Genomic DNA, 24,757 nt, shown 5'->3' with positions numbered 1-24,757 from the left:
CCCTGAAATAGTCACTTGATAAATGTATATAACTCTTTAGGGTATAATACTACACTAATATAGAACATCCAAGTGAAATCTATACAGAATTATTTAATATTTATTTGTACAACAAATGAGTAGCTTATAAGATAGACACTGCATTATCTACTGAGGACACAGGAGAGAATAGTAATTATTACTTGCTGACGTCCTAATGCAAAGCAATTGAATGATTCCTTGATTTACTGGTTCTCCAGTTTAAAAAATCTCTTTCTTTTACAATATATCCTTCACTTAAGATGTTAAAAATGAAAGGAAATAGTGGATATTGATTTGAAATATTATGTGAGATTTTGTAAACTCTAAGTTATACAAATAAATTAAAATTTTTAAAATGCAGAACATTTCTGAAATGTTTTTATATAATCCTTATTGATTCTTATAAAGTAGTATAGAGAAATGCTTATTCTAGACCATTCAGTAATCAAATTTAGCTTAACTGCTACTTAACCTATATTTAACAAAATGAATAGCACTTAAATTCTCAGATAAAAAATGTAAACATAATATATAACAGTATTAGCATAATGCTTAAGAATTGAGATGGTCTTTATCAAGATGGCATATAATTCATATATGCTAAAATGCTAAGAAAAAAAATACTTACATGCCAAGCCCCACCAGGTGGTCCTTTACCAAGAACTAAGTGAGGGATATAATGATGTTGTTCTAATTTCCAGTGCAAAACAGATGGATAATCATACCCAAAGTCAGCATCTGGATGAAGAAGTGTGTCAAAAAGTACTGCAACTGGATTGGATGATCGGCCTTCAAGGCCCTCAGACAAGTATTCTAAGTCCTGAAGAATTTAATAAAAAAAAGGAAAAAAGAAAAAAAGGCAGAAAGAGTTAAATAATGGGGTGGGGGTGGGGGGAAGCTATCATAATCATGGTGACGGCTGTAACTCTAATCCAGCATTTCCTAGATAGTGTGCTACAGAACACCAATGTTCCTTGACATCTTAGTAGATATTTTTTCGGTCAAATAGATATGGGAAAAACTTATGTTTCAACAAAGCTAATCAGATCATTTTACTGCAAAACTTGAAGATGCCTTTAATATGCTAATAGCTACATTAGCACCCCAGTAGAAAAAGGCAGCACTTCCTAAACATACATGAGCATAGAGAATCCTTTAAAATATCCATCAGGAAATAAATTTGAGAAATTCTGCTCTAATGAACTTAAGAAAATGAAAAGAAGCAACTTAGCAGAATATATGAATCTAAAGACTGACCGTTATTGAGCATAAAGAATTTGCAACTAGGAAACATGATGCTTATATAAAAATAAAATTAATCTTGTTTCAGCACTAAAAAAATCCAAAACTGTCATGTAAAGAAATAATACCCGATTTGGATTAAAAAAAAAAAAAAAAGAAAAAAGAAATAATACCTGATCAACAATGGAAAGATGTCTTGCTTCTTCTAACTTACTATGTAAGATGGTATTTGGATGTATTGCTTCTGATGATAAATATGGTCTGTAGCCTGATAACATATAAGAAAGGCATATTCCTGAGGGTCCATTTCCTATATAGAAAAAAAGGATGGGAGGTTACATTATATATCTTAATACTCTTCTCCCTCACCAACATTTCCTTCTCTGATCTCTTAAAACCAGATGTTTCAAAAGACCCTGACCTTTGCCTTCTCCTGCTTTCTCTTGGGAATCTCATCTACTCAAGGCTTCAACTCTAGACTCCCAAAATTAGGTTTCTAGATTAACCTCTCTCCCAAGAACATATCCACATTTCCAAATGATACGTATTCACTCCACCTGATTGGCCCACTCCTAACAAACAAAATGTGTTCATTTAGGTCCCCTCCCTTTAAACCCCACCTCAAAGTATGGTACTAGCAAACTCCTAAGTTAATCAAATTCTGGTTCTAAACCTATTTGCCACCTATATCTAGTCAACTGTCTTTCTTATTTTCACTCCAGTACTTTCACCTAGAGACCAGAGTAGCCTCCTGTTTTTCTTACTTTAGATTCACCCACTCCCAAAGCATTTTATAATACTACACTCAGATGGGTTTGGGTAACACAACCCTCATCCTGCTACCCCCTCTATTCTAAAGGCCTTAGTCATCTGTTTCTGACCACCCAGGGCTCTCAGGTTCTGGTCTCATCCATCTTTCGTGTCCCATACTCTTATTCTACCTTCCTTATATCTTATATGCTTTACCTAAAACCAAACTGGATCTCTTGTTAATCCCTGTGTTTTCCTACTTCCATTTATGTAGTTCCTTTAGTCTGGACTGACACTTTTCTATCTCTACCTTTCAAAAGTTTGATCTAAATGGGATTACTGGTAGCCATCAGAAAAAAATTCCATTCCTTGCCTAATACTTTGCTCCATATAAAATCTGCTTAACTTCCCCCCAGCGTGGGACATGACACCCGGGGATGAGCCTCCCTGGCAACGAGGGACCACTATCAACTACCAACTGATGATGCAACTGGAAAATGACCTTATACGGAAGGTTCAATGCGGATCAGCAGAATATCCATGTCTACATAAAATACCATGACTTTAAAATGCTGTTTGACCTAAAGTAAGGGGGAAATGGAAAGGAGAAATGAGTTTATATGGCTACGAGTTTCTAAAAAAGAGTCTGGAGGCTGGCAGAAGGTTTGCCCTCATGCACAACTGAGCAGAGTCAGAGAGACAGATAAAGCAGATACAACCCCCAGATATTGGTTCCTTTGAGGGCTAAAGAGACCCATGGGAGTTATGGTCATGGCCGATGGGGTTAACTACCAGGGCAGATGGCCCCTCTTTGGAAATGGTGTTTATGTGTGATGAATCTGGACTCAGATGGGATCTCCCTTCATAAGACTTCCATGCTAATGTGCTGGAGGTGCAGTTAATGTTGGGGTTTAAGATATATTTAGGGGATTTGAATCTCTGGACTGACAATGTGATAGCCAGATCCTGAGCCTCAACAGACTCCAGCACCTACAATCTGATTTATTGGACTTACCACACTCAGCTAAGATGGAGGTGAAGAAGGACAACCACCACACCATGGAGCCTAGAGTGATTACAACTGAAAATGGGAGGATTGCATCCAGCATCCAGGTGGAATCTGAGCCTCCTCTTGCCATAAATGTGCAATGGACACAACCAATCCAGTGTCCACATAGAAGAGGTGGCATTGGATTGGGAAAAGTGGACATAATGGACAAAGGGTATGGGGAAAGGCAGGAAGAGATGAGAGGTGGAGGCGTCTTCGGGACATGGAGCTGCCCTGGATGGTGCTTCAGAGGTAATCACCGGACATTGTAAATCCTCACAGGGCCTACATGATGGAATAGAGGAGAGTATGGGCCATGATGTGAACCAATATATATGAGGTGCAGAGGTGCCCAAAGATGTACTTACCAAATCCAATGGATGTGTCATGATGATGGGAACGAGTGTTGTTGGGGGGGGGGGGAGAGGGGGGGTGGGGGGGTGGGGTTGAATGGGACCTCACATATATATTTTTAATGTAATATTATTACAAAGTCAATAAAAAATAAAAAAATTAATTAAAAAAATAAATAAATAAAATAAAATCTGCTTAAAGTATGAAAAATAGAAACGTAAGAGTATAGAAAAGGGAATGCTATTTCTCCCATCTGGCAGGGACAGGGAGGAGTTTAAAAAAAAAAAAATAGACAATGGCAAAGAATATAAGTAGGCAGATCAACAGAAAGAACTATATTGTGGTAGGCAGAATAATGTTCTCCCCAAAGTTGTCCCGGACTAATCCCATGAACCTGTGAATGAGTTACCTTACATGGCAAGTAGTACTGAACAGACATGATTATGTTAAGGACCTTGAAACAGGGACAGTATCCTGAATTATCCAGGTGGGCTCAATCTAATTATGAATCCTTAAAAGGAGAGAACCTTTCCTGGATATGGTCAGAGGGAGATGTGACTACAAAAGAAGGGTAGAAGAAACATAACATTGCTGGCTTTGAAAATGGAGAAGGAAGCCATAAGCTAAGGAATATAAGCTGCCTCTAGAAGCCGGAAAAGGCAAGTAAACAGACTTTCCCTAGAGTCTCCAGAAAGGAATACAATCCTGCCAACACTTTGCATTTAGTCCAGTGAGACCCACGTAGGACTTCTGACCCACAAAACAGTAAGATAATACATTTGGGAAGCAGACTTGGCCCAGTGGTTAGGGCGTCCACCTACCACATGGGAGGTCCGTGATTCAAGCCCCAGGCCTCGTTGACCCGTGTGGACCTGGCCCATGCGCAGTGCTGATGCGCGCAAGGAGTGCCCTGCCGTGCAGGGATGTCCCCCGCGTAGGGGAGCCCCACACACAAGGAGTGCGCCCTGTAAGGACAGCCGCCCAGCGGGACAGAAAGTTCAGCCTGCCCAGGAATGGCACCACACACACAGAGAGTTGACACAATAAGATGACACAACAAAAAGAAATACAGATTCCTGTGTTGCTGACAAAAACAGAAGTGGACAAAGGAAAACACGCAGCAAATAGACGCAGAGAACAGACAACTGGGGCGGGGGGGAAGGGGAGAGAAATAAATAAGTAAATAAAATCTTAAAAAAAAAAACATTTCTGTTGTTTAAAGCCACTATGTTTGTGGTAGCAACTGAAAACACATATTAAGGAAAATTTTATCTGTGCTGACACTGGTGATACCATGGTCAGAAATAATGGCCCTATACATATTAGGTTAAGCTACACATGGGTTAGCTGATGCAAAGCATAGATAGATTGTTTTGGGGGAAGAGGGATGGGCAGGTACAGATGAAGGTAGCTTATCTTTTTCTGACCCTACCAACAGCCCACCTAGGACAGGAATTCAGGATTCCTTTACTTATTCCAAGACATCCACAATGGAATGCCAGAGTTGGATATAAGTAGAAAAAGGGAAATGAGGTATGGGTCTCTGAGATCTATCCTGGATGGGAACTACTGCAAAACTGCAACTTTGTCATACCCCCTAGAGGTGTACCTAATGTAGAAAAACAACCTTGCTCTGCTTTCCTTCTTTCCTAACATTTCCTACAAGCCAATTAGAGGACAGGATTTTTCCTCACTTCCAATGAACTTTGAAACAGACTATCAAAGTTCTTTGCCACAAGGGTACCCATGTCTTATCATTTTCTCTTTCAACTTGGCTTCAATCTGGGTGCTCCTGAGTTTGAAAATTAGATGGAAGATATCCGCAACAGGCAATTAAATATATACAATAAAATTTTTTAAAAAAGCTTTAAAAACTCTGAAGTAACTAGGTTTTATTAGTAGCTTAATGCTTAATAATTTATATGCTCTCTATTTACGTGATTCGAAGAATATATAATAGTAATGTTTTGGTTAGTGGTAATTAGAAACATATTACAGCATAGTACTATCATGTTCACTACTAAGTGAACACTAACCTAATTTGCACAAGTCACTGAACTTCTGAGCCAGTTTCCCTGTCTGTATCTGCCCTATCAACATCAGAGTGTTGTAAAGTTATAATGTATAATCCAATAATGGACAGACAGAATCCTCTGTACAGTCCTCTAATAATAATGGTTATCATCATTACCATAGCACTGCATATGATTATGACACAACTGATAAACAGTATTTTAAAATAAAATAGTAATAATAATCCTTCAACAAAAAGATACTGCTTTCTAACAACAGAATCTAATGTCAGATAAATAAACTAATTATTCTCTCCAAAGATTTGGTTATTAGTTAATTTAACATACCAAACAACCTAAGCATACTTTTCAAGCAATCCTTAGGCTCTTATACAAACTATATATTTATACAACTTGTAAGGGTCATAACTGTAATTTAAATGGATAAATGGAATAACTTACCTATTATCACCACAGGCAAAGTCAATGATGAATCTTCAAGTAAAGAAGTTTCTTCAACTAATGGCATTGCTTTAACTTTTTGCCCCAAATTATCACCAAAATATTGCACTAAGGAATTAAAAATCTCTCCTTCGGTTTCAGCGTCACTATAGTTTCTTTAAAAAGCAAACACAGAACAAAACAAAACAAGAGATGTATAGTCAATAAAACTTTTATAAAAATCAGTCTTTACTTAGACTGTATTTAGACCGTAAATTATTCATTACAAATATGTACTAATAAAGAAAAGGAAACTCTTATTAATGCTTTCAAATTAGTAACTTAACTCTGTCAACCTACACCACTTTGAAAACCAAAATTTCTAAATAGTTGCTAATTTCTTTTTAGCATCTTGTAGACAAGCTATTAAATTAGAAGTTCTCTTTAATGACCACAGACACAACATTGTATTGTATTGGGGATTTTATAATTCTGAGTTCTCCTAGAATGGCTAGTTTCTTCTCCACTTTTTTTCATTAATTAAAAGGCAGTATATTTAGAGCAAGACAGACACACAGTATTTTAAGGAAGTTACTCTAATACATATTCATATATTACAAATTGTGTATTTTAATAAAAGAAATGAGTTTCATGGAAAGGTCTTAATATTGACTTCCAATCTATCTTCTTTCCTAACTGCCTCCTTAGAAATTACTTTTTAACATTTTGACATGCTCATGCAATAAACGGAATATCCCCCGAACATGGTTAAAGTCTTTATTATAGTATGGATTTCTTTGGAATAGAATCCTTGAATTATTATTATTTTAGAAGGTACTGGTCATTGAACCCAGGACTCTAAGCAATGGAAGCAGGTGCTCAACCACTGAGCCATATCTACTCCCCACCTGAATTATTTTTTTATCTTCATAAAGTCAGCAACAGGCACCATGTCTAGAAATATTAAACTGTTTACCTACTAGTGGGTATGTTCCATACTATTCCAAAAATGAAAAACATGTGTTCAAGTGAACTTAGTATTCTTAGAGGAGGGTATAAAATTAGATTTGGGAATTTCTGTTTCCCTGCAACCTTTAGAGTTTCCAATCCACCCTAGGAAAGGAGAGAATTTCCTAGAATACATTGAGATTTCTTTTGAACCAAAAAGTTATTAACCTCTACTACCAAATATTTGAACTCCTCTAATGAAATATGCTCCCTTTTGGCTAGCATAGCTATCTATTAGGCAGGGCTATTAAGGGCAGCCCCTCCTCATAGCCCAAACCTGCTCCTTAAGGAAGAAGTTTACACTCAATCCATTGCTTTCAGAATCATTCCAACCACTCTCTCTGATCACACCAAAGTGCATCAGCGGTTTTGCATGTTTCCTTTTCTTGGCAACTGGACTCATGTGATGTACCATACTCAGGCCTGTCCCAGTATTTCTTCAGTATCTGCCATGTCCAGATTTCCTAGTTCCCTTTGGATGCTTTTACCAAAATCCTTTTGCCTACCCAGGCCTGATTAGCATTATTATTGTTGTTGCTGCAAAGGCCATGACTCTTTCAAGAGATGCAAATCTCCTATCTCATATTCAGTCTCTCCCAGATATCCCTACCTCAAACACTGCTGCTTCCATATATAACCTGGGAAATAATAATCATCAAAATTTTGGCAAGTACTGAGATGTTACTTCTCCAAACCTTAAACATTTCACATTAAAAATAGGTGGGGGCTGGGAATACTTGGTGTTAAGAATTAATTTGAGCATATATATTTGAGAAGACTACTTAAATATCTGATATTCTGTACACTCTCAAACTGAATAAAGGCATTTTAGCATTTAGCTCATTTGATTTTATACCCAAAACCTAAATCTAAAATGCCTTTACCAGTTTAAGTCTACAAATAAATGCTGAGAAATAAATACCTGATATTCAAATTCCTTAAGACAAACCATGCCTAAAAAACTCACTAGATTAGCACTAAAATATGTTGGCTTATAGAAATTCCAAATTGCTTTCATTAAAAGGTAGAATAGAATTCAATTTTCATATAACTCATTATTATGAGATTCTGAATATTCAAAGTTAAGATAGCTCAAACAATATTTTTTTTCTGGTAAGCCTAAGGATTTTATTATAGCTATTAATTAATGACTTTTATAAGCAATTATCTTTCATGACATTGGACTTGTCCTCTCAAATAATCCATTTATAATTTAAAAGGAAGAAAAAAGTAACTTCAGAGATTAAGACAATTAGAAATAAAATATCCCTACTGGATTCTTGTTCATGAAAAAAGGCCTATAGTTTTCAAGAATTCAAAAACATGAGTAAGATAATAGGTCATATGACCAGATCCTAAACCAAAGTATATAATAAAAAGAACTTTGGAAATGTTTTAACAAGAAATTTATTGAGATATAATTCGCATACTATACAATTCACCATTTTAAGGAGCACAATTCAGTGGTTTTTAGTATACCCACAAGATTTTGCCATTATCACCAGTAATTCTAGAAAAGTTTTATCACACACAAAAAATTAGCAATCACTCCCCATTCTCCTCTTGCTCCAGTCTCTGACAACCATTAATCTACTTTCTGTCTCTATGAATTTGCCTGTTCTGGATACTTCATATAAATGGAATGTCTCATACAATATGTCACCTTTTGTCCTGGCTTGCAAAGCACATTTTTGATGTTCACCCATGTTGTAGTGTGCATCAGTAACTCATTCCTTTCTATGACTGAGTAACATTTAATTATATGGATATATCACATTTGTTTACCCATTCATCATTGGATGAACATCAGGGTTCTTTCCATTTTTTGGCTATTATGAATAATGCTATGAACGTTCACTTACAAGTTCTCATGTGGACACGTTTTCACTTCTTTTGAGTATATACCCAGAAGTGCAATGGTTGGGCCATAGGTACTCTATGTTTAACATCCTGAGGAACTACCAAAATGTTTTCCAAAGTAGTTATACCATTTTACAATCCCACCAGCAATGTATGAGGGTTTCAATCTCCCACCCGTCCTCACCAATACCTTTTGTTTTTATGTTCATACCCATTCTAGTGGGTGTGAAGCAGCACCTCACTGTGGTTTTGATTTGCATTTCCCAAATGACTACTGATGTCAAGCATCATTTTATGGGTTTATTGGTCACCAGTACATCTTTTTCGGAGAAATATTCACTCACATTCTTTGCACATTCTTCTAATTGGGTTGTCTTTTATTACTGAGCTGTCAAAGTCCTTTATGTTTTGTGGATACAATCATTTTTTCAGGTATGATTAATAAATATTTTCTCCCATTCTGTGGGCTGTCTTTTCACTTTCTTGATGGCATCCTTAGAAGAACAAAAGATTTTCATTTTGACAAAGTCCAATTTATTTTTTTGTTTTGCTTGTGCTTTTGGTGTCATATCTAAGAAACCCCTGCCTAATTCAAGGTTACAAAGATTTACTCCTATGTTTTCCTCTAAGAGTTTCATAGTTTTAGCTCTTAGGTTTAGGTCTTTGATCCATTTTGAGTTAACATTTTTTCCAAGCCAACTGTGTCCAGCTTTATTAAAGATACTTCTCATAAACGATCATGGTATTTCAGGAAGGACATAGCCATTTAATCATTAGCAGTATACACCAACTTTCAAACTCCCTTCTTCAAGGAACTATCAAAATCAGAAAGCCACTACAAAACCCAGTGAAGTCTTCATATGATGCTCTGAGGGAAAGTTTACAGAGAGTTGACATTTCACATTTAGTATGTTGTTTTAACAACTTTTCACATGCCAACCCTGACTTTCAATAAATGAAATGAAAATAGCAGAATTATGAGTCTGAAGATCCACAACTAAAAAAGGAATTGCTATTCTTTGGAAAGATGACATCTCAACAGTATCACTGGAAAGTCCAGATTGCCTAACATTCTGATAACCAATTTTGGGTGGTTAGGTCTCTGGATTTATAGAAGTCAAGTCTATGCAGCAGGCAGAGAGGGAGAAGAGGACAGGAGGACATAAAAACAAATTTTAGTTCTTCCACACAAGGCATTTCTTCCAAGGTGGCCAATTTGTGTCACCATTAGGGAATTCCTTCTCCTGGAGGTAAAGAGGAAGTCTCTCAAAACTGGAAGGGAAAGACGTTTTTTTCCATATCAATCCATCTTCTGAAATATTCTGTTAGACTTCTGCTCCTTCCCCAAAAAACCAAAATGAAGTGTTCTGTGTGCTAACAACACAGCTTAAAAAAAAAAGTAAAACAAAATGCTATTTTATGAAACTTGATAAAAAATAGTATTTCAAACTGTACAGCACTCGAAGTACAGTTATCAAAAATCCACTCTCTTCACTTATTTGTCTCCAACACCTTCAGCATTCTGTGCCTGGTCTGTTTTGGCATCTACATTTTCTGGAGGGTTATTTCTATTTTTCCCTTGGGTACCTTCCCTCCCTTTTTTGCAGGGTCCTTCTCAGGCTTAAGCTCTGGCTTTGGAGGAGCAGGTTTAGCAGTTAACCTTATTAATATTCTGTTGTTTATCCTTTACCTTGATTTTATCTCCTTTAGCATCCCTTTCAGTCTCTCTTGGGCATTGTGGCTACAGTAGTGGGATGTAAGCACTGGACATGAGGATGCAGCAGTGTATAGGCTTTGGTTGGTCCAGGAGTCTTTCTTGCCTCTTCTTTCTCACACTCTCCTGAGCTAATTTTTATACATGGTATGAGATAGGGGTCCAACTTCATTCTTTTGCATGCAGATATCCAGTTGAACCAGCACCATTTGAGTAAAAGACTGTTCTTTCTCCATTTTCTTGGCATCTTTGTCAAAAGTCAATTGACAAAAAAATGTAAGGGCTTATTTCAGGACTTTTAATTCTACTCTACTGATCTATATGTTTATCCTATGCCAGTACCACATTGTCTTGATTAGTGTTGTTTTGTAGAATATTAAGTTTTCTGATCCAGAAATATGGAATTTCTTTCCATTTATTTAGGCCTTCTTCCTTTCTTTCAATGTTTTGTAGTTTTCAGCATGCAAGTTTTACATTCCTTTGGTTAACTGATATAATTCTTTTTTATATCATTAAAAAAATGGAACTGATTTCTTAATTTCATTTTCAGATTGTTCATTGCTAGTGTATAGAAATACAACTGATTGATATAAGTTCATCTTTTATCTTGCAGAACTGATAAACTCATTTGTTAATTCTAGTAGTTTTTTTCCATGGACCTCAAGCAATTTGGCTCTAGCATGTTCCTTGATTCAAATATATTAAGTAGAGCTAATGTTTTAGCTTATCTAAATTCTCTACATAGTATAGGTAATTTGCTCTGATTTTCTAGTATTCATTGGTATAACGTGTATGGCAAAATATATGCAATAAATCTGAACATAATTTAATAAATTTAATGCTGCTTCAACAGAGATCTGAAAAACTCTGAATTAAGTGCATAAAAAAACAAGTCTGATTTGCTGGTTTTACTTAAAGCAACAGTGAAAGAAGAGCCTGCTTAACTAGTAACTATTCTTTCAAAAAACAATGTAAAGTGTAAATTATAAATTTGGAATAGCTATACATGCTGTACAAAATATGCATATGCTATCACAGGACTATGAATGGTGCAAATTTCTATACTCACTATCCAATTAGACAAATGTGTGTTCTACTTAAGCATTTACTGTAACAAAAAATTAAATCTATTTTTAATTTGGCAGCACTGATTGGAAAATATGTACAATTACATTTTAGAAAATACTAAAAAATAGCACTTTACACACACGCAAAAAGTTACCCTATTGTTGAGCATTAAGTTAAAAGTCTATTGAAATCTCAGATGATGCTCTTCGGTGGCCTTCCTTTTTTTTTTTTAAACATTAAAGTCTAGAATTTAAAAACAAATGTTTCTATGGTGTAGGCATAATATTAGGATAAAAAACCAGTATTTCCTACATCAAAGCAATACTTTTAAAAATGATCACTCAAACTCAAATGAAGAGAATTTCCTCGAAGATGGCATGAGAATAGTAGGCAGAGCTCAACTCCAACAGAAACCATGGAGGAAGGACAAATCTGTCTGAGGGAGTTGCTGAGGGGATGTGCAGACCAAGAGAGTGCTGCGCATCATCCAGGACAGAGAAGGCCAGAAAGATGTAGAAGCCAAAATGAAAACCATGGGTTACTCACCGTTTGTAGCTGGGAACGGCATCCGTCCCCCCACCCTCAAGGTGAACAGCCTTGGTAAAACCTGTGGCTCACTATGGCCCACTAAAAGGGGAACAGAGGTCTCTTTCCCTGGGAAGTGGACAGGTGCAATAGAGGGTTCAGAGTGCTTTCTTTACAGTGAGTCTGGCTAGCAGGGTCTGCTTTGAATCTCGGCCCAAATAAGCCCAGCAAATGGGGGTTGCAAGAGATGCCCCTGTGGAATGATTCTCCAAGCAGCACCACAGCCTGGCAGTCCAGAAAACTACAAGAAAAAAAAAAAAACTTTTTCAAGTCTCATGTCCCAGGATCTTTGAATCTGGTCTGTGCCCCATTAGTGGACCCCTGGTTCTGTTTTGTTAATTTAAGCAGGACAACTTTAAAGATTTAGAGTAAGTTGAACCAAAAAGCAAAGAAAAGCCATGAAGCAAAACCATTATGCAAGGGAAAATGTCAGATTCAACAGCATAACTGAATACCTAAACATCAGCAAAAAATTACAAGCCATTATAAGAAAGAAGAAGATATGGCCAAGCAAAAGAAACAAATCAAAAATCCTGATGAGATTAATAGGCTTAACTATCTCTGCCCCAATGGCTGTTTATCTGCTCCAGCCTGTGGGTCAGAGTGAGCCCACCCATGCCCAGAGGGTACAGGATGGGGAACAGGGGATGGGGGATGGGAAAGCTTCCAGGATTGGTTGGTATCTCCTGGTCCCACTTCCTCCCAGAGTGGGGGGGGGGGGGCGGGGGAGCTGCAGCCTCACGAATTGCTCCTCCAAAGCCAAGGCAGACAGCAGAGAAGGCCCTGGGCTCCTAGTTGCAGCCTCCCCTCCACCTCCTCCCTCCCTCCTTCCCCAAGCTTCCTCTCTTCCACTGTGCTCCAGCACTTCCTGCCACTCCCAAAAGCCCTAGTGCCAGCCCCCTGCCCAGCCATGGGGGACATGTTGGGCCTCATATACTTCTCCATGATGCTGCGCATCCAGCCCAACAACAGCGCGGTCTCCAACAAAGTGGATGGGCAATGCTTCAGCCAGGAACTGCATTATCAAGCTGTTCACTGGCTCCTCCTACAAGGTGGAGGTAAAAATCAAGCCTACCACTCTGAAGGTCAAGAACATTTCCAATGGTGGTGTACTCATCCCACTGGTGTTGAAGTCTAAAGAGCCTGATGGGGACAGAATTGTTTATATAGGCACATATGATAGAGAAGGTGTGGCTCTAATTAGAGGGGAGAGTGGCAGCCTATCTAGATCACCATGCCATTCATTGACATTGGGACCTTGAGATGGTGTGATAAGTCAAGTTCTACAATTACCACAAGCAAGATCACTGCAGACCCTTCTGTCACCGAGTATGAGTGCAAGCCAATGAGACACACATAGTCTCATGTGTGAACAAGGAATTCTTCCTCTGAAGGTGCCTCTCGCTGATGTTGCTGGACAGTCTCTTCAGCAGCCTACTTGTAGACAAACCAGCACGAGCCTCAACCAAGGTGCAGCACGTGATTGCTGTTTCCGATGTGGTCCTGATGATCTACTGGTCCCAAGTATTTTCAAACTGTAATTCCCCTCTGATGAAATGTCCCAACATGCAAGAGATTTGGATGCTTTACCCTGAAAAGATCGCTTTCTGGATTTTGTGTTGGTATTCTCATCTAATAGTTCTCAGTCACACTAACAACCATTTGTGACTGGAGCTCAGCGCAAGTGACAGGTATACCCTACAGGTGATGCCTCCATGGAATGACTGTGGTGATTTGTTTCCAAGTTGAGTGATTCCCCCTTTATTCATTAAATGTTAAATAAAAACATAACAGTGTGAATGAGTTCTCCCTTGTATAATATGGTAACGTGAGTCAGTATTTTCCAACTTTTAAAGCAGGCTTTGTGAAAATGTAATACAAACAAGCAGTGAATGGGATGCAAACGCTGTACTAGAAACAGTTTTTTATAGGAAGGGTTGATGGCAAATTAGGACAAATATTTAAGTATTTATAAACTATTGAAACTATTTCAAGTAACTTAAGGTACTGTGCTTGTGGCCTAGTGAAAATGGGGAAACACACTGTTGTGGACCCCTGTTAAAACAAGTAAGTTGACAGGGGTTGCAAGGTTTCCCCTTTGGCAAGCTACCATAGCATTCAAAGATGCAAATCAATGGGATCCTTATATCACCTTTCACTTGAACTTTCTAGAACTGCATGGAGCTGTAATCAACTTTTGATATTTCTTAATAAAGGCATCGAAAAGCAAAAATAAATCTTGATGAGACACAGGATTCACGACAATTAATCAGTGATGTTCACATAAATATCCTAAATGAATTCAAGGAGTCGATGGAAAATATGGCTAAAGAGAGAAAGGATATTAGAAGACACTGGGTGAGCATAAAACAATTTGAAAGTCTGCAAAGTAAAGTAACATATTTTATGGGAATGAAAGATACCATAGATGAGTTTAAAAAATACATTATAGTATGGTATGTGAATACATCTCAATAAAAGTACTTGAAAATTTAATAAAATACATCAGAGGCATATAACAGCATATTTGAGTTGGATGAGGACAGAATTAGTGATTTAGAAGAAAGAGCATCTGAACTTGAAAAAACCAGAGAAAAGAAAGTTGGAAAAAACTGAAAAAAATGGAACAGGGTCTCAAGGAATTAAATAACAACATGAAACATACAAACATACACATTACAGATATCCCAGAAGGAGAGGAGAACAAAAAAAAGGGGGCTGAAAGAATATTTGAGGAAATAATGACCAATAATTTCCCAATCCTTATGAAAGACATAAATATCAATATCCAAGGACAACGCACCCCAAATAAAATAAATCCATTTAAATAGACATGCTCCAAGACACCTACTATTAAGAATGTCAAATCCCAGAGATAAAGAGAGGATTCTGAAAGCAGCAAGAGAAAAGCAATGCATCATATATGAGGGAAGGTCAATAAGACTAAGTACCAATCTCACATCAGAAACCATGGAGGTGAGAAGAAAAGTGGTATGATATATTTAAAGTACTGAGAGAAAAAAAAAAACTGCCAGCCAAGAATTCTTTATCTGGCAAAACTATCCTTCAAAAATGAGGGTGAGGGAGAGGGTGAGCCTCAGTGGTTGCTTCACATGTACGAGGTCCCAGGTTCAATTCCTAGTACCTCATGAAAGAAAAGAAAAGAAAAAAAAAAAAACAAAAAAACACTCCCAAAAATGAAAAGCCCATGACCAGATGGCTTCATAGGTAATTTCACCAGTTATTAAAAGAAGATCGAATACCAATTCTACTCAAAAAACTGTTCCAAAAAACTGAATAGAAGGAAACACTACCAACCACATTCTATGAAGTCCACCTCATCCTAATAGCAAAGCCAGATAAAGATACTGCAAAAAGAGAAATTTACAGACCAATTTCTCAAATGAATATAGATGAAAAATCCTCAACAAAATACTTGCTAGCCAAATCCAAAGCACACTGAAAGAATTATACACCATGATCCATGGGATTTTATCCCTCATATGCAAGGGTGGCTCAATGGAAGAAAATCAATTACTCTAATATATCACATTAATAAAGAAGAAAAATCACATGCTCATTTCACTTGAAGCAGAAATGGCATTTGACAAAACACAGCACCCTTCTTGATTAAAAAAGAAAAAAACAACACTCCAAAAGATAAGACTAGAAGGAAACATGCTCAACATGGTAAAGTGCGTATACGAAAACTTACATCTAGCATTGTACTAAATGGTGAAAGACTGAAAGCTTTCCTGCTGAGATCAAGAACAAGACAAGGAAGCCCATTGCCACCATTATTCAATATTGTGCTAAAAGTTCTAGCTAGAGGAATTAGGCTAGACAAAGAAATAGAGGGCACCTCATAGGAAAGGAAGAAGTAAAACTTTCACTATTCCCTGATGACATGAGCCTTTATCTAGAAAATCCTGAAAGATCTACAACAAAGCTACTAGAATATATGAATTCAGCAAAGTGGCAGGATACAAGATTAACAGGTAAAAATCAATAGTGTTTCTAAACACTACTAATGTGGATTCTGAGGAGGAAATCAGAAAAAAAGTTCCATTTTTAATAGCGACTAAATTAATAAAATATTTAGCAATAAACTTAACCAAAGACATAGCGGACCTGCATTCAGGGAACTACAAAACATTGTTAAAAGAAACTAAAGATGACTTAAATAAATGGGAAGATATTCCATGTCCATGAATTGGAAGACTCAATATTGTTAAGATGTCAATTCTACCCAAACTGATTTACAGATTCAATGCAATCCCAATAAAAATCCCAACAGTTTTTTTTTTTGTCATAAATTGAAAAGCCAATAATCAAATTTATGTGGAAGGGTAAGGGGCCCCAAATAGCCAAAAATATTTTTTAAAAAAGAAGAAAGAAATTGGAGGACTTGCACTTCCTGACTTCAAAGTATATTACTTAGCTACAGTGGTTAAAAAAAAAAAAAAGGCATGATATTGGCATAAAGATAGAATATTGGCCAATGGAATCAAATTATGAATTCAGAAATCAACCCTCACATCTATGATCAAGGGATTTTTGACAAGGCTGTTAAGCCCACCCAACTGGGCCAGAATAGCCTATTCAACAAACAGTGCCGGGAGAACTGGATAACCATATCCAAAAAAAAGAAAGAAGACCCCTATCTCATACCTTATAGCAAAAATTAACCCAAAATGGATCAAGGACCTAAAGAAAAACAACAACCATAAAATCCTAGTAGAAAATGTAGGAAAACATCTTCAAAATCTTGTGGTACACGGTAGTCTCTTAAACCTTACACCCAAAGCATAAGCAACAAAAGAAAAAATAGATAAAAGGGAACCTCAAAATTCAATACTTTTGCACCTCAAAGGACTTTATCAAAAGGATCAAAAGGCAGCCAACTCAATGGAAGAAACTATCTGGCAATCCCATATCTGATAAAAGTTTAATATCCATGATATATAAGGAAATCACACAAGTTAACAATAAAAAGACAAAGTATCCAATTATAAAATGTTTAGTCTATAGTTAACAGTAATATCGTAATAGTTTAACAATTGCAAACAAGGTACTTTCATTAGTCAGCGAAAGGGGTGCTAATACAAAATACCAGAAATTGGTTGGTTTTTATAAAGGGTATTTATTTGGGGTGGAAGCTTACAGTTACCAGGCCATAAAGCATAAGTTACTTCCCTCAACCAAGTCTTTTACCACGTATTGGTGCAAGATGGTTGCTGCTATCTGCCAGGGTTCGGGCTTCCTGGGTTCCTCCCTTCCCATGGTTCATTTCTTCTCTGGGTTCAGCTCCTTTGGTTTCTCCACAAGGTCAGCTGTAAACTATGAGGCTCTCTAGGCTTTGCCTCTCTCCACAAGGTCAGCTCTGTAGACTATTAGGTGAATGGCTTGTTTCTCTTCCCTGGGCTTTCTCTCTTCCTCAAGACCAAGCTTCTCTGTGTGCTTACTTCCTGGGGCTTGAGCATCAAATTCCAACATCAAAACTCCAACTCTGTCCTTTGCCATGTCTTTTATCTATGAGTCCCCACCCTTCTGACCTTTGGTGGGTTGGTACCCAGAGAAACTACACTGCAGAGAAGGGAGGTTGTGTCTTGAGCTGGAGCCCCAGGAAGTTAGCACACAAAGGAGCCGGGTTGTGAGGGAAGAGAAGCAAGCCCCAGGAAGAGAGGAACCCTGAGCCTGGAGAGAAGTAAGCCTTGGGAAGAGAGGAACCCAGGAAGCCTGAACCCTGGCAGATGTTGGCAGCCATTTTGCTCCAACACGTGGCAAAAGACTTTGGTGAGGGAAGTAACTTATGCTTTATGGACTGGTAACTGTAAGCATCCACCCCAAATAAATACCCTTTATAAAAACAAACTGATTTCTGGTATTTTGCATCAGCACCCTTTTGGCTAACTAATAACAGGGGAGTACAAGGGGATATGGGATTTTTCCTCTTGGAGTAATGAAAATATTCTGAAATGGACTGAGCTTATGACAGCACAAGTCTGATAAAATTGAGAGCTAATGAGTGTACACTTTGGATGGCTTGTACAAACCAGTGAAGTATATAACAGTGAATTCCACAGTGAATGAAAAACTATGATTTACGGTACAAATATGAGAATGTTTTCTCATGAACTATAACAAATATAGAGACTAATACTTGTTATTAATTTGTTAATATTTTTACTAATACATGGTATTAACAATAGGATGGTTTGTGGGAAAAATACACCAAATATAAGCTATGGACTGTAGATAGTAGTAATATTGTAACGATGTTCTATTTCATCAACTGTAACAAACCCGTCACAGCAACATAAGGTGCTGGTGGTGGGGTGATGTATGGGAATTCTATATGGTATGTGCAATTTTCTTTAAAAATTTGAGAATACCAAAAAAAAAAAACCTCAAATGAAGTGCTTTACTACTTGAATTTCGATAGTCTTTGCAAGCATGGTCCTAAACTGTTACCAAAATAATACTACCACCTGAAAGTAGGTTCTGAACTCACAAATGAAGTTAGACATACTCATCTTCCAGAACAGAAAGTATGAGGTTTTCTGCTTTGGAAAGTTAGTGGACCGTTCTCTCACAATGCCTATCCTTTCAAATATTAGATAAAATCCAAAATACAGATGTTGTCATAACCTGCTTTAAAATGTGTATCTCTAATGAACTTCCTTAAAATACAGCATTAGTAAATTAGACACATATTCCTGAAGGGGATGGCAAACTATGTTTTTTGTTTGTTTTAATTTTAGACACAATAGAGCTGTTTTCACAAAGAAATTGTGGCTTAGCATAATTTTTAATCTTTTACCTAACAGGCTTTTGTCTTTCTGTCTCTTAAGATCAAAATATAGCAAATACTTAATGTTCAACTCTCCAAATAGTTGTTCACAAAGGTAAATAATCATTCACAATCTAAGGCAAAATGAATATATATGAATCCTAAACTGTCCCATTAGAGTTTAGCTGTACCGAAAGGCTCTCAGACAGTATTTTCTGAAAAGTGAGTCTCCAGTGGTTTCAGCTTAATTTTTCACTATGGAAACTTGTCTTCTAAAATTCTCTAAAGTGAATGTGATACTTTCAAACCAGCTTTTTCAAATAGTTAACAGAAACTTGCCTAGACTTACTTCAAAATTTATTACATAAAAAAGTTCTTAAAAAAAATCCAGAAATTATAGACTCATATAAAACTTATTGAAAAACTGGGCAAGGCTGGATTGTGCACTATCACAACAGTATTTCTGAACCTTCTCTGTGACTTAAACCCCTTGTGCATTTAGTGATGCATCGGACTCCTCTGAATAACGTTATTAAATACATAAAGTTTCATAAAATTTACAAGGAAATCAGTTATATAGTAACACAGTTATAAACTGTGATATATTTATATGTGCTTCTCTATTAAATTTAGCAATGAATTTAATTTTGAAAAAAATGATGCATTAACAGTATTTCTAATTGTCCGCAACAACTGTAATGTGATATAATTATTTGTGATTCCTAATGAAGACAAAGTAGTAAATACTACTGTGATTTGTTGCCTATATTCATACTTGAAGGGATGTTTTCAGTTAAAGTTTGGTGAAAAAAACATACCTTTCTTTCCATCCAAGGTCATGGTCCACCTAAGTTTTATTCATGAATCCCTATTTAAGAACTCTTCATTAGCATTTAATATTTTACCAAAAAAGAAGTTTTCTACATTATTATTTTAGAAAATCATATAGGTAAAGCAAAGTAACTTATTAAAGTAAGTCTTCACTAAAATTGAAATTCCTCTTATTTCTTCACCCCGGGTTTAAAACCAGTTTCAAATACCTTTGGTCATTCTCCCCATACCTGACAGAAGGGTCAATTATGTGCTAGATCTGGAACACAGGTATACTTTTATTTTAAAATGTATGGGTGGGCCCATGTGACTCAGTGGTTAAAAGCTGGCTTCCTACATGAGGTCCCGCGTTCAATCCCCACCTTGTACCTCAAAAAAATAAAATAAAAGCATTTAAATGTATTATTCTTTTCACCTCTAAAAACGTTCTCCATAACTTGAGTCAAAAATCGCTACCTTCCTCAAATTTCTATAATATACATGTTACCTTGTTAACAAGTATAAACCTATTTTTAACTAGGTTTAAAGTAATTCCCTACCTTCCTTCAATCCAGAACTTATTAGGATTTTTTTTTTTTTAATTAGTAATAAAAATCAGGAAAACAGGCCCTTGACGGAACCGTATAGTAAAAGTTTGTACTACTTGGAAGTCTCTGTTCTTCGTAACTGACTCGCTCTGGGCCTAACCAGTCCCGCAGTCCTATGATTCGTGTGGACCAGGGCGAGAAAAGGGGGGGACAGAGAAGGACTCCCCGGTGCTTGTGGAGGCGGCGGGGATGGAAAACCTCAACCCCGCGGGGTCCGGGCGGGGACCGGAGGGAGGACTCGGCTGTCCAGGCCTTCTCCCTCCACCGTGGGCCCGGGCCCGGCCCCCACCGCGGTCCTCTGAACCCTCCCGGCCTCATCCGATCCCGGCCCGGCCGCTCTCCACCCGTCTGCCCTCCTCCCCTCCACTACAGACAAGTCACCTGAAATGACTGGCCAGGGAGCAGCGGCAGCACCATACGGGCATGGAGCGATGCGTATCAGATGCCCGGGAGCAGCGGCCGCCGCCGCTTCTCGCGGCGGGGCTGCCCGCTCTGGGCGCCCGCTCGCTCGGGGTCGAGGGGTGCGCAGGGCGTCCCCGCGCCGCGCCGTTGCCGCGGCTGCCCGGAAGCTGCCGCTCGGCGACCTGCCGGGCTCAAGAGCCCCGCAGTTCGCCTCAGGGGCAGCAGCTTCCGCTCCTCGCCTGCCGGGCGCCGGGCGCCGGCTCGTGAACTCTGGGGAACCACGACGGGGGCGGAGCGGGGCGGGGACGCTGCTACGGCTGCAGCTGCGGCAGCGGCAGCGGCGGCGCGCGGGCTCCTCCTCGCAGGTGCGGCGGCTGCGGGCGAGGCCCGTGATTGGTGGAGCCCAGGCCCGGGCGAGGGGCCAGGCCTGACAGTGCGGCGGCTGCGCGGGCCGGGGACCGAGGTCTGCGGGCCAGCCCGTCCGCGGCGAGGCGAGTGGGGATTCGGCCTCGGCCTGCTTCACGTGGTGAGGGGTTTCGCGAGACCCGGCCCGGCGGACGCGCGCCGAGAGGGCAGAGTGACGAAGGAAACGGAAAAGCCACTAACCCGAGCCGGCGGGACGGTGCGGGGGAAATCCCTGCATACGGTGCGGCCTCCGTGACCCGAGCGCCGTGATGTCGCCTGAGTCCGCCCATACCCGCTTCCCCCGAGGACGCCCGGGTGAGGCTGAGCGCCCAGCACCCGGGCACCCACCTTCGCTCTGCTGGAGCGCAGATGCTCAGAGCCTCTGGGTGCTTCTCGCTCTAGACCCCGCATCACAATGTCTTGGGGGAATTCGCCAAATCGCAGGTGCCTGGGCTCCACCTCCAAAGGTTCTGATTATGTAAGTCCGGCTTCCTAAATGAAGTCACCCTCACTTTTTAAAGTAAGAATTAACCTCCCTCGCTGGCTAAAAATCCAGGTGCTTAGCACCTCCCTAGAGCCTGGGGGGAGGAGGAAGGAAAATTTTAAGTCCCGCCAGGTGGTTGTGATGCAATCGGGAATTAGAAAAGCATTTAGTGGCGAGTTTCCAAAGTAGAGGAGTTTGGTTGTATCCGCTGTTCTCAGAGATTTCTTTCTATCCCTCCTCCCCATAACCCCCATTTACTTTTTGCATTTAAAATATAAGGTATGTTTATCTTTTAAAATATAATGTATTTAAATGTTCTGGTACGTTTTGCTGAATGTTGTCATTGAACAAACATGCAGTCTGCAATTATTTGAGATTCTGTGGAATTTTAAAGAAAATAGGATTATACAATCTAAGCATATTTACCATCTTAAAAATTATGTTTATCTCTTCTTTGAACTGTCAACAGTTTGACTCGTTTTATTTTAATGTTTCTGAAAGTAAAGCATGTGGTTTCCATTGAGATGCATAATATTCTTTGAAAGTACCCAAAGGTATGTCAAGCCAATCAAGAGTACCTAAATACTATTTAAAACTGGAAGAAAGGTCTAATTTATATGTACTTTGTATAAACTTTTCTTTTATGGCTTTGTTTTCATTTTGTGTTTTCTTGCTATAATTTCAGATCAAATAATAAAGTGGATATATAAATTTTAGACTTAATCTGATTGTATTTAACCTTGTGAACTTCCTGCATTTCTCATGGCTTACCCCAAAGAGTACTCTGTGAGAAACCAGGTCACAATGACTACATAGAATATTTTTCTTATAGCAAATTGGGCTTATCAGAGTTTTTATATTTTTACTTTGAAATTATAGAAGAGCTTTTATTTAAATATAAAATTCAAGGTTGGTTCCATTGTAGGGAAACAAAAAGAGCTAGTCAGGACAGTCTCGTATCCCCCCACCTGTGTGTTAGAACCTCAGTCCTCCATTCAGGGCCCCCATGGTATATCTTAGAGTGGGGACTTATTAGCCTTGCCAGCCCTTGGTACCTTCTGGGCTCACAATGATTCCTGGTTGTAGAATCCTTACTGAAAAACTCTCTTTCCTGGTGTATCAGTCAGCCAAAGGGGTGCTGATGCATAGTACCAGAAATCTGTTGGCTTTTATAAAGGGTATTTATTTGGAATAAAACCTTACAGTTACAAGGCCCTAAAGAGTCCAACTCAAGATACCATAAGAAGTATTTCCTCACCAAAGTCTGTTGCCACGTGTTGGAGCAAGATGGTTGTCGACTGTGAGGGTTCAGCCTTCCTCTTCCCCTTAAGGCTCTTGGGCTGAGCTGCTTCCAGTCTCATCTCTAGGCTGGAGGGCTCCTTTCTTTCCAGGCCTTCTCAGCTGCTGAGGACTCCGGTCTCTTCAGCTACAAACTATCAGGTGAATGGCTCAGCTCTCTCTGGGGCCCCAGGATCAAAGTTTTCTTCTCTGCCGTGTCTGTGGACCTTTCTCTAGTCCCTTGTCTCTTCTGTGTGAGTATCCCTTTATATAGCCCACCAATGGGGTGGGGACTTAAACTGAGCTGCACTCTATTGATGTGGTCCAATCAAAGCCCTAATCTTGGGAAGTGGATATGGCTCAAGTGATTCAGCTTTGTTCTACCATATGAAAGGACCCAGGTTCCATCCCTGGGGCCTTCTGGTGAAGGTGTGCCAGGCCTGTTGGGGCAAGCCAGGCCCCTGAGGCAAGTGAGGTCCATGCAGGAGTGACACAGCAAAATGATGGCACAACAAAAGAGACACGGGAGAGTCAAGGCAAGATGCAACAGAAACTAGGAACTGAGGTGGCTCAAGTTACAGAACCGCTCTCCTACATCAGAGGTCCCCAGGATTGAATCCCAATGAAGCCTAGAGAAAATGAGAAGAAAAGACAAAAAAGAAGAAACAACACGGAAGATAACACAGCAAATGGACACAGGATACAGCCGGGGGGGAAGGGGGTTGGGAGGGTAAAAAAAGCCCTAATCTTAACATAATTTAATCAAAGATGGCTGAATCTAGTACAATCAAAGGGTATCACAATTGGAGGAACAGATCAGTTTACAAATATAATTCATATCTCTTTGGAATTCATAAATAAAATCAAACTGCCACACCAGGTGCTGGTATTGTATACGTTATATAGTGGCTAGGAGGGCCATCTGTCTTCACTCTACTAGGCTGTGTGATATTAGGGAAGTTACTTAGCATCTCTGAGTTTCTGATAATTTATCTACAACATGAATAGATTAGAACCTACTTCACTGGTTGGGAAGATTAAATGAGAAAATGTTATTAACATGTACCACAGTGCCTGTCACATGTTAATAAGTGTTAGTTTTCATAATTATCAACATGTATTTTTTTACATTCCTTAGAAGTGAAATTCTAGAAAGTACATTTTTGCATTTTCAGAATCAAGCAAAATATTTTCAAAAAAGTCTGAGAACTACACTCACTTCTTTGACCTTATAATACATAGTTATTGTATAAATAGAAAATTTATAGTTTATTTCATTGATAAAGTTAAATGGTTAGAAACCTCATGTGTGCGCGCACACACACGCAAGCTTATGGTTCTTAACTCCCTTCTTAATTATTAATTATTCTCAGTCGGCCTAAGCTGTTCTCTAAACACGTCAGGCAAGCTTTCTCAAGACTTTTGCATTGGCTGTTCCTTCTGCCTGAACAATATTCCTACAATATCCACATGGTTAACTTCCTCATCTCCTTAAAATTTACTTAAATATCACCTTATCCGTGAGGCTAACCCTGATTACCCTATTTAAAAATTGCAGTCTGCCCTCTGTTTCCCCAAATCAGCACTTCCAATTTCACATACCCTGCTATACATTCATTTAATCATAGTTCTTATCTTATAACATATATACTTGCCTACTGTGTCTATTGCTTAATGTTTATTTTCCCTTTATAGAATATATGCCAGTAAGACATGGATTGTCGTTTTGTACACTAATGAAACTCAAGTGCCTGGAACAGTGCCTAATACATAATTAGCACTCAATAAATATTTGTTGAACTTCAGTGGCTTCTTAAATAGCATTTAAGTCATTATCCCTTAAAATATATGGTTGAGACATGTTATGTAATATG

The 24,757-nt window shown here is 38.7% G+C and overlaps 1 protein-coding gene and 1 long non-coding RNA gene across 5 annotated transcripts in view; one reads left to right on the top strand and one right to left on the bottom strand.

The window, feature by feature from the left end:
- OSGIN2 (oxidative stress induced growth inhibitor family member 2) overlaps positions 1–21,779 on the bottom strand; it is a 32,462-nt gene extending 10,683 nt beyond the window's left edge. Inside the window, exons 1-4 of one of the 4 annotated variants that reach the window (XM_004474739.3) lie at positions 21,323–21,779; positions 5,890–6,044; positions 1,437–1,573; positions 650–841 (exon numbers count right to left, since the gene is read on the bottom strand). In XM_004474739.3, coding sequence (XP_004474796.2) covers positions 650–841; positions 1,437–1,573; positions 5,890–6,044; positions 21,323–21,411 — 573 coding nt within the window. In that variant the 5' untranslated portion in view covers positions 21,412–21,779. Of the gene's footprint in view, positions 1–649; positions 842–1,436; positions 1,574–5,889; positions 6,045–12,064; positions 12,345–20,695 lie in introns of those variants that run through there. The other 3 variants (XM_004474740.4, XM_004474742.4, XM_004474741.5) reach the window with 3 other exon arrangements.
- Positions 21,214–24,757, top strand: part of LOC131273277 (uncharacterized) — a 152,511-nt gene continuing 148,967 nt past the window's right edge. The window contains exon 1 of the long non-coding RNA XR_009180448.2: positions 21,214–21,599. This is a non-coding gene — a long non-coding RNA (uncharacterized lncRNA). The remainder of the gene's footprint in view (positions 21,600–24,757) is intronic.

Source organism: Dasypus novemcinctus, chromosome 14 (genome assembly GCF_030445035.2).
Source record: "Dasypus novemcinctus isolate mDasNov1 chromosome 14, mDasNov1.1.hap2, whole genome shotgun sequence".
NCBI classification, from domain to species: Eukaryota; Metazoa; Chordata; class Mammalia; order Cingulata; family Dasypodidae; genus Dasypus; species Dasypus novemcinctus.
The sequence above is the reverse complement of the archived record's forward strand: the minus strand, read 5'-3'. Positions and strand labels throughout refer to the sequence as shown.